The sequence below is a fragment of the Primulina tabacum genome, chromosome 3 (assembly GCF_025594145.1).
Source record: "Primulina tabacum isolate GXHZ01 chromosome 3, ASM2559414v2, whole genome shotgun sequence".
Lineage (NCBI taxonomy): Eukaryota > Viridiplantae > Streptophyta > Magnoliopsida > Lamiales > Gesneriaceae > Primulina > Primulina tabacum.
Genome location: NC_134552.1, coordinates 9,921,707 through 9,932,678, shown reverse-complemented (window position 1 = coordinate 9,932,678; position 10,972 = coordinate 9,921,707). Strand labels below are relative to the sequence as shown.

The following is a 10,972-nucleotide window of genomic DNA, read 5'->3' as shown; positions in this document are numbered from 1 at the left end:
ATAAAAAGAAATGCTATAAATAGAGGAGAAAGAAAAAAGAAAAAAGAAAAAAAAAAAGAAAAAAAAAAAAGAAAAAGGTCAGCAATTCTAAAGCCATGATTCGAGCTATATATGTTGGCTAACTCAGGTCCTAGAAGCGAAATATTATGTTTACATAAACTTGATGCATGATAAAGAGTAGGTCTCTTATGAGATGATCTCATAAATGTTTATTTGTGAGACGGATCAATTCTACCGATATTCACAATAAAAATAATACTTTTAACATAAAAAATAATATTTTTTCATGGATGACTCAAATAAGATATCCGTCTCACAAAATACGACCCGTGAGACCGTCTCATACAAATTTTTGCTATGATAAACATGCATCTCAGAAGGGATTATTTTGCGTTTTGTATCTTAAAATTTTATAATTTGATGGGTTTTGAATAACATAACTTTCTTGTCCTTAATTATAATTTTTTTTTTTTGAAGAATAGATCACCGTCACATAACTATGGTCAATTTTTTTTTTAAATAACAATAAAAATAATAAGTAAAGATTAATTTTTTTCATTTTCAAACTCATATTCCATTTGTAAATGACAAGCTTTTTTATAAAAAAAAAAATTAAAGGAGATTGCGATATCTATTTTGCAAAAAGTAAAAGATTAATCCTTTAATTGTAACACTCAGAATAGTCCTTCCCAAACCGAAACTGTGTCCCACTTGGCACCGACACTGCCCACTCCATCCCAAAACAGGAAGGTTCGACATTATGTGTGGGGTAGTGCCCCACAGGATCTGAGCCATTGATTTTAAAAAAACTGGTGGATCCCATGTATATGTATATAAATTTGGGCATTTGATCTTTTCATGGTGCAGTGCCCCACAAAGTAGGATGAAATCTTCCCCCAAAACATGGTCTCGACTCTCGACATACATGTTAAAAATTAAATCTTGAAGCTAAAATATGGTATAGGAACCATCCCAATATTCGACCAAGACATGGATGCTGCTATGTTTTATGTTGTATAGAATCTATAGGTTAGATATTTGGAAAATGAGATGTTATCGTTAAAATATTATCGTAAGAATGTATCGAATACAATGATTTTGAACTTTTGTGGTTTATCATTGGAATAATAATTTAAAGATAACATCAAGAATTAATTCTTTATAATTAAAGGTGAAAATATGATCCTTGATTTTTTAAAATATAATTAAATTTAACTTACAATTATATATATTTTTATATACTTGTGAAAGAAAGCAGATTCAAAGTGAAAATTAAACCCCGTTCTTTAATGCTCCCAACCACTAGTCCCCCACCTTACACACTACTGGCTATAATCATAAACAAATGGCGATTCTAATCGAACCCCATGAATCATGATCAACCCTTATTTAAAGCCACTCTCCTTCTTCACTTCCACTCAAGTTTGATCCTTGAATCTAGCTTCCTCCCGTCAAGCATCGCCTCCGCCACCCCATTGATTCATGCTTAATCACGCACACTCGCATTCGTGTAACTTAACTTGCTGCACCATATGCAAATGAGAACTGCGGCTTTGTCCAAGATTTTGTTTGTGGTGACTCTATGTACTTTAGCTGGTTTTGGGAGGTCGGATCACGTGGAGCCGGAGCTGTTCTACGTTCCGGCGTCGGAGATCGCGAGTTCGGTGACGTTTGCGATCGACTTGATTCGGCAGGTGACATCCACTTTGTCGGAGTTCGCCGGTGCATTCGGTGATTTCCGGCTGTCCAATGCCGTCTCCGATTGCCAGGACTTGATGGACTTTTCTTCGGATCAGCTGAGCTGGACCCTTTCCGCTTCTGAAAACCCAAATAGTAACCATCTTCAACTCTCTTGTTATTTTATTTATTTACAATTTGGTTGAAAGATCATCATAAAGTACCAGAAAACATATTGGAGCTTGCTTCAATCTAAAAGACGCAAATTAAAACAACACAATGAATTATATTCATGTTACGTGGGATATATGTCAACTGCCGGGTAAAGCCTTTTTTTAAAACCTGGTCCATTTAATTATTTTTTTAAGCAAAATATTTACGACATCAGAGAATTATTTAAATGTATTGATATTAATCATAAAATTTCATAGGAAGCTGGGAGAAGACATTATAAACCAAGAAAATTGATTGATTAGCTAGGGAAGTGTTGTCGGCGGCTAGGTGCTTTACTAGCGAAAAAATCCATCCGATAAACCAAACTTACCATACTCGGTTTTTGGGTATTCGGATTTTGAGCGACGTACCAACATGTGGGTTCCATTCTATAGTCACGAGGCACTTCTATGAGTTTCATAGCTCACATCAACACGGCCACCTTGAAATTATTTCATTTATTTTGTATTACTTTGTCATGGTTCAGATCTAATGTGCCATGCATTTATACTCTCTGTGGGTTCTATATATTTATTAGGGAATAGCTAAATACAAATGCAGGTTTAGCTTCCTAGGAATTATCCGTTTTACATGATTTAGAAATATATATTTACTCTCCGTATAAAATTAATTATAATTAAAAACCCTGCAGGCAAGGGTAATGCCACTGGAAACTTGGGTGCTGACATGAAAACATGGTTGAGTGGAGCCATGACAAATCAAGAAACTTGCCGAGAAGGGTTTGATGGCACTAACGGAATTGTAAAAAATCTAGTCGCTGGAAGCCTCGACCAAGTTACGTCGCTAGTATATGACATTCTTTCAACGGTTAAGCCAACCCCCAACTCTCCGCCTAAAGGTAGCAACCCCGGTGGCAGAAGTACCTGGTGGCGGCCGAAGGAAACTTAGAGCCATTGATCAATCATTCCCATCTTGGGTCAAATCCCATGACCGTAAACTCCTCCAAACAGCCAATGGTTCGGGGGCGGATGCGGTGGTTGCCGCCGATGGGACCGGAAATTTCGTGACCATCAAGGACGCTGTTGCTGCAGCACCTGAATATAGTACAAAGAGATACGTGATATACATCAAGAAAGGTGTTTATAATGAGTATGTGGAGATCAGTAAGAAGAAATGGAACGTAATGATAATCGGAGATGGCATCGATGTTACTGTTATCACCGGTAATCACAACTTTATTGATGGATGGACAACGTATCACTCTGCTACATTTGGTAAGAATATATTTCTTTATCCTATACAATATTTTATTTGATTTTATAAATTTATAGTATATGTTAATTTGTAAATATTGCATGAAGTCAAACCATTTTTTTTTCATGCACAATATATTGGAGTCCCCACTGGGGGTCGATTTTCTTAATCTATAATTATTTGCTCCATTTAATGCGAGGTGGGATTTTAAGTTTTATTGGTAGGAATTTGAAATTGTTTAGCTACATGTACCATTTAATAACGTACCGGGCCATATAACAAATTATTATTATCTTGAAAAAAGATCGGTGGCATTGACATCTACGGGATGTGATGTATGTCCCATGGCACGTTGGTTATAATTTGTGCATTTAATGTATTGCGATCATGTCTGATTCTAGAGACCGATATTTAAGTCGTGCTTTTCATAATTTGATTAGAAAACGTTATATTATGGACCCACGACCCCATACAAGCCTAAGGGCATCTCCAACCGTCCTCCACAATAGGAGGAATCCTCCATTATGGAGGATGAAATCTTCACCAACCATACTCTATTTGTTTCCTTCATTTTAGAGTATGCAACAGTGATCCTCTATTTATGGAGTATCACTGTTCATATAGAGGATTGAAAAGGGGTGAAAAATAATTACAAAATAGATATTTTAAAAATTGCCAATATAGTCCTTTTGAAAATTAATAAGCGAATTACATGTAGTTGTGTCATGTTTAGCGAATTAATTAAGTTTAGTTAAATAATATATTATGAAATTAATTAATTATATGTGTGTATGTGTTCGAAAATGAAATAAATTAAAAAAAATTATTTGGTAATATTTAGAGGATATGAGTTGAAAATGAAATAAATTAAAGAAATAGAGTATTTGGTAATATTTAGAGGATATGGGTTGGAGAAGGTGTTTGAAAATAGAATGATCTCTATTTTGGAGGATAGAGTATGAAAAATAGAGGATATGGATTGGAGATGGCCTAAGTTGCATCTTGGAGCTAGCACAACAATTATTTTTTTAAAAAAAATTGACATGCTTTTGAACATATGTATTAAGTGTACCTGTAAGAACATCTAACATTTTTTTGGACTAATTTCTCAAGCAAGATTGTCAATCATAGTTTATTTCGACAACATAGTTTACAAGTTATTACGCATCGAATAGTAGCAATGACATGTTTTCACGACATAAAAAAATAAATATTTTAAATGATGTTAAAAATCTTAAGTTATATGAACCAATCATCTCTGGCTAATTACCGCCGTGGGTGACTTCAAAAATTTTGTGTGTGTTTTTTTAATGTAAATGACGTTCATTTATCATGCATAAAGATTGAAACTTAACACGAATAGAAGCATTCAATTTTGTATTAAGTATTGACCACTATTTTCTGATTTAATGTTTCATGGTATGATAAATGCAGCTGTGAAAGGACAGAGATTTATAGCACGGGACATAACATTTCAGAACACCGCCGGCCCGGAGAAGCACCAAGCGGTGGCCTTCAGGTCCGATTCCGACCTCTCAGTATTGTACCGCTGCGGTATCAGGGGATATCAAGACACATTGTATGCTCATACTCAACGGCAGTTCTACCGAGACTGTCAGATAACCGGTACAGTAGATTTCATCTTCGGAGATGCCACAATTGTCATCCAGAACTCTATAATCCGGGCCAGGAAAGGCCTCCCGAATCAAAAAAACACCATCACGGCCCAAGGCCGGAAGGAACCGGTCGAGAACACGGGAATTTCGATCCAATTTTGTAATATTTCGGCCGAAGGAGATGTCCTAAACTCGTTAAACTCGACCTCGACCTACCTAGGCCGACCGTGGAAATTATACTCGCGAACAGTTATCATGCAATCTTATATTAGCGAAGCCATTAAGCCGGAGGGATGGCTTGAATGGAATGGGGATTTTGCCCTGAATACTTTGTACTATGGTGAGTATATGAACTATGGACCGGGGTCCGGTTTAGGGGCTCGGGTTAAATGGCCTGGTTACCATATTTTTAACGACTCGAGTCAGCCCAATAATTTCACGGTGTCTCAGTTTCTACTGGGAAATACCTGGCTGCCTTCGACCGGGGTAAGGTATACATCCGGTCTAGGGGTCTGATATTACAAATTTTGGCTGTTTTGGAGAGAGAGATCATAAATGTATTAAGTTAATAGTTGCAGACAAATTTATTTATGAAGTATTGTAGTCCATTTTGGCCTGTATACTATCCACATCTTGTTGGTGCTTGAATTTCTTATTTATGTCTCATGATAAATACGAGCAAAATTCAGACTCGGAAATATATATTTTCGTGATCGAGCTTGACTTAAATAGTTTTCAAGTAATTCGAGCTCGACAACTCGTTTCTCTCAAGCATCAACCCGCTCGAGTTTGACGTATTATGCAAAGAATAATCATTAAATATGTAATACTTGAGCTTAATACATTATAGTTCGAACTATACGAGTCGAGGTGAGCTATGATCGATCGAGGTGGTCAATTTATTGAACTTTCGTTAATGTTTCTTAAATATGAAGCAGTATAATATTTGTATACTATATATTCTATTGTTCTTGCACGTAAGATTTGAGCCAAAATAGAAGCATTATATCTATATGCACGAATTAGAGGCTCATGATCATACGCAAACAAAAGATAGAGTGTATTTAGAGAGAGAAATTTATCCATCATTCGTTGTGTTAACCAAAAACATAACTGAACAATTTTTATTGAAATATCCTGAAATTTCTCTAATCCAGATCTCATTGACCCGAGCATCACACTTCTATGGCGTTTCATTCATATCCCACAAAAAAACAATCCAACAAAAACATCGGGGAAATTTTAAAACATTCACTATTAAACTCATTAATAACAACAAAATCCTGCCTTGGCTTATTGAATTGTATGTAGCCAAGGCAGAGAAATTCTGTACCTGAAAAATGGCATTCCAAGATTTTGATCAGATTTCGCAACGCAGGAAACAAGAGAGACAGCAGATGATTAGGAGGAGAATTACCATTGCCATTGCTTCAAGCGTTGGTGTGCTTCTCTTGGCTGCTGCTGCTGTGTGTGCTGTTATGTACGAGAGAAATCAAGATTCAAGTTCGAACCAAAATCACGGAACCCCTTCTTCTCCAAAACAAGTTGCCGCGGCTGAAAAGGCCGTAAAATCAGCCTGTGAAGGGACGGATTATAAGCAAACATGCGAAAATAGCCTTTTAAAAGCAGTCAAGAACGATGCCACTATCCAGCCTAAAGACATCTTAAAAGCCTCGTTTGCTGTTGCCTCGGAGGAGATTGATAAAGTTATAAAAAAAGCCTCGAGTCTCAAATTCAATGACCCTCGTGAAAAGGCAGCATTTGATGATTGTTTAGTGCTCCTAAATGATGCAAAGGAGGAACTGAATAGCTCAATATCAAGCATTGAAGGGAAAGATTTGACTAAGTTATCATCTAGGACGCCCGACCTTAACAACTGGTTGAGTGCCGTTCTGTCGTATCAGCAAACGTGTATCGATGGATTTCCTGAGGGGGACGAAAAGGCTAAGTTTCAGAACTTTTTGAAGATATCAAAGGAACTTGGCAGCAATGCTCTTGCTATCGTATCTCAATTGTCCTCTATTTCTTCGATGTTCCAAGTTCCTGATGTGAAACGAAATTTATTAACTGTGTATGATGATGGATTCCCATCCTGGATCAATCAGGATCATCAAAGAATGTTGAAAGATGACACTGCAAAAATTACTCCCAACTTGACAGTGGCAAAAGATGGCAGCGGTAACTTTACGACCATTTCTGCAGCACTGAACGCAATTCCTCAGGAACATACCGGACGGTATGCTTTCGTGTATTTTTCTTTGTTTTTTTTTCTATATTCACATGCCTTATATATTATAAATAGTTTCCAATTTCCTTGAAAATGCAGTTATGTAATTTATGTTAAAGAAGGTATCTACCAAGAAAACGTGATCGTCACCAAGGAAATGGTAAATGTCACAATGTATGGCGATGGATCTCAAAAGAGCATTATCACCGGAAGCAAGAATTTTGTAGACGGAGTACCAACTTTTCAGACTGCTACTTTTGGTATTTTAATCAGCAAGAATCATTTTACAATGGTATAAATCAGGGGTCCAAGAAAATTAATCTCGTCAATTTTCTTCATTAATTTACAGCTGCTCTAGGGGAAGGATTTATGGCCCAATCCATTGGATTCAGGAACACCGCAGGGCCCGAAAAGCACCAAGCAGTGGCTTTAAGAGTTCAAGCTGATCGTTCGATTTTCATCAACTGCAGAATGGAAGGATTCCAGGACACCTTATATGCTCAAACACACAGACAATTTTACCGAAGCTGCTACATCACCGGGACCGTGGATTTCATATTCGGTGACGCAGCCTCTGTTTTCCAAAACTGCATGATCTACGTCAGAAAACCGATGGAAAACCAGCAAAACATTGTCACAGCTCAAGGCAGGCTAGATAAGAGGCAAACAACAGGGATTGTACTCCAAAACTGTCGTATCTTGGCGGACGAAAAGCTCAGGCCCGAGAAGGGGAAATTCAAGAGCTATCTTGGCAGGCCCTGGAAAGAATACTCGAGGACGGTTATTATGGAATCGGAGATTGGCGATTTGATTCAACCTGAAGGATGGATGGAGTGGAATGGAGATTTCGCGCTCAAGACCCTTTATTATGCGGAGTTTAACAACAAAGGCGCCGGTTCGAATACATCAGGAAGAGTTAAATGGCCAGGCTACAAAGTTATCAAGAAGGAAGACGCCATGAAGTTTACAGTTGGTTCGTTTTTACAGGGTGAGAGCTGGCTCAAGAGTGCAAGTGTTCCGGTTCGTTTTGGCATGTCTACTTGAGATATTCATCTAAAGTGATTGATTTAGGGGAAACACTGCAACATCTACACATGCACGCGCATTCTAACATATATATCAACTAATATTTCGATATGGTTATTTAGATTAATTATAGACACACAAGAGTTACGTTTTTGTAGATAAAACCATAGTATTTAACAATATAATATGTTATATATGTATACTGATCAAATCACGAATTCTGATAAATAATTTAATGTAAACAAAAAAATTGACGATTTTAAAAATATTATTTGATCAGATTAATGACAAATTTAATTTTAACTTGTAATTGACCCTTTGCTCCTTTTGTAACGTGCAATTTATGACGGAAACTTGGATAGTAATTAATTAAGAAATTTGTAAAGATATGTGATACATAATTATTATTTGATGTGCAATTAACTAAATATATGATGTGCCTAACCTAATAATTAATATGTTGTGCATTAATCGTATGCACTTATGTGAGCTATAACACTTACTTATTGAATATAATAAAACATAGAAAATATAAATATAATATGTTGCACACTTATCGTACACATTTATATGAGCACCGATGTTTTGACACTTACTTAATGGATGTAATAAAACATAAAAAATTGTGCATCCAATAAGTGAATATCACATCATCGATGCTCACATAAGTGTGTATGTTATATAAATAAATATATTTAGAAACTCTGCCTTTTGTCATATATAAATTTTAAGAATGATTATATTCTTGATTTATATTTTTTATTTTATTTTTTTAAAAAAAAATATCCATGTTCAGAATATATAATCATTCTACTATTTAAAATAGGAACTTGTCCAAATAACTTTAATTGAAACGTCAACCTTACGCAGAGAATTGGGTATATCCTTTTTAGCTTTTACAATATCTGAAAGTAACCTAATTTTCTAATCTAGTTCGTTCTTCTTTCTTCAAATACCTATAAATCTCGTGTATATTTTATATTTGGGATCGGGATTCATTTCTTTCGTGGACGATCAAATATTTTGTTCAATAATGGTCAAAAAATACGTGATTCGTTGAAGGCAAAAACTTGTGTGAGACGATCTCATGAGTCGTATTTTGTGAGACAGATCTCTTATTTGGTTCATCTATGAAAAAATATTACTTTTTATGCTAATAGTATTACTTTTTATTGTGAATATCGGCATGATTGACCCGTCTCACAGATAAAGATCCGTGAGACCGTTTCACAAGAGACCTATTCTTCTTTGAAATTATAAATGTGTGTATTTTGAATATTTTTATTAGTAATCAATCTTTGCATATAATATTATCTATCTCTTACGACATACTAATAAATCTTTGCTGAATGGTCGCAACATTGTTTGACTCGTAAGATGGATGACGAGAGATGTATAATTTATAAATTAATATATATTGATGATATAACGATTTATAAAAATGTTGGGATGAAATAAAGAGCTGTAATCAATTAATCTCGATAATTCGAAACAAAAGAGAAATATATAATTTAAGAATTTGGAGATTCATGAGTTCGTTAATCGTCTCTTCGACTTCTCCAGCACCACATTCGCTGCCAACCAATAAATTCAATTCTTCTTATCATTTATCTTCTTTTTATTTACTTTTATGCTTCTTACCATTTATTCTTTTATTTCTTGTTTTTTTCCTCACTTTGTATTTCACTTTTATGAATGGCAGAAAACTAATTGTATGCTTTCCCCTAACAGGATGCTACAACTATTATTATTTTAAAAAAAGAAAGAAAAAAAAAACTGGCTTTAGTTTGATGAATTGCGTCCGAATACATAAAAGTTGTGCGTTGATGGAAGAATTTGATTTGAAAAAATGAATTTAAGTTAGTGATGGATTTGAACGATGAATTTGAAATGACAACGGATTTCAAAATAGATTTAAAGAATGTACTGCTCTTTTATATGGTATATTCAAATTTCACCGTATATTTGGTTCCAACATTTAAAGACATTTAAATATAATAAATCACAGCTTTTCGTATATTAAATTTATGGATCTGTCTCGAGGATTGTGATTATTACATTTTTTTTTGTAAATTTCGAAAATTTTGTTTTTTTAATTAAAATTTGGTCCAAGATTAATATTTAATTTACAAACTGTTGGCAAAATGGAAAAAACCCTTATACCTAATTAAGCACCGTGATAATAATTTAATTTTATTCATCGAATTGCATGTTTGAGATTTTTCTCGTATCAGATATCAATTTTGTGAGATAAATTTTCGATCCGATCCGATCCGGTCCATAAAAAAATATTATTTTATATGCTAAAAATATTATTTTTCACTCTATATAGAAACTAGATAAATCCATTTAACTGATATAAATATATGAGACCGTCTCACAAAATATTTACTTAGACAGTAATATAATGTTCTTAATTTCTTTAGCAGTCCCCAAGAGCTAGGAACATTGTGAAAAAGCAGCACCGACCTATTAGAGTTTTTAAACAGTTCTCTTGGTTTAATGAATGACCACTAATTGTGCTGCACATATCTATATACCTATAAAAGTGTGGATAAAAGGCAATGTTTTTCGATTGTGCATTGACAAAAATATCCTTCGTGCAAACTTGAACAAAATAAAACTTATTATTATTGTAATGTAAAGATAAAACTAATAGGACATAAATACCTCGTAAAACTTATTATTATTGTAATGTAAAGATAAAAATAATAGGACATAAATGCCTCATCATTAAATAACATTTTCTTGATACATGATTCTTAGAAAAAATATAAAAAGAATAGCTTTTTAAATCTATGCATTTAAAATCAATATATGTCTGATGATAAAAATATATTTTTATCTATATACCTACAAATTTGTAGATAATTAGCCATGTTTTTCAATTGTCAAAAGATAAAAATGACTTTCTCATCAATACAAATCCAAATATTCAATAAAGATATATTTGTAAATTTCTAATTGTTGTAAGTGTAAAAATGAAATATCAAATTTT

The 10,972-nt window shown here is 34.3% G+C and overlaps 2 protein-coding genes across 2 annotated transcripts; both read left to right on the top strand.

Moving 5' to 3' along the window:
• Nucleotides 1-1,323: 1,323 nt before the first annotated feature.
• LOC142540103 (pectinesterase/pectinesterase inhibitor PPE8B-like) lies at nt 1,324-5,376 on the top strand. The gene is given in 4 exon segments (XM_075646007.1): nt 1,324-1,833; nt 2,543-2,772; nt 2,774-3,125; nt 4,540-5,376. Coding segments are annotated over 4 exon segments (1,581 nt in total). The 5' UTR covers nt 1,324-1,532; the 3' UTR covers nt 5,238-5,376.
• A 498-nt stretch (nt 5,377-5,874) lies between these two features.
• Nucleotides 5,875-8,037, top strand: LOC142540102 (putative pectinesterase/pectinesterase inhibitor 13). The gene is made up of 3 exons (XM_075646006.1): nt 5,875-6,957; nt 7,048-7,208; nt 7,298-8,037. Exons 1-3 carry the CDS (start codon nt 6,062-6,064, stop codon nt 7,990-7,992), a joined length of 1,752 nt encoding a protein of 583 aa, XP_075502121.1. The 5' UTR covers nt 5,875-6,061; the 3' UTR covers nt 7,993-8,037.
• The last annotated feature ends 2,935 nt before the right edge of the window (nt 8,038-10,972 follow it).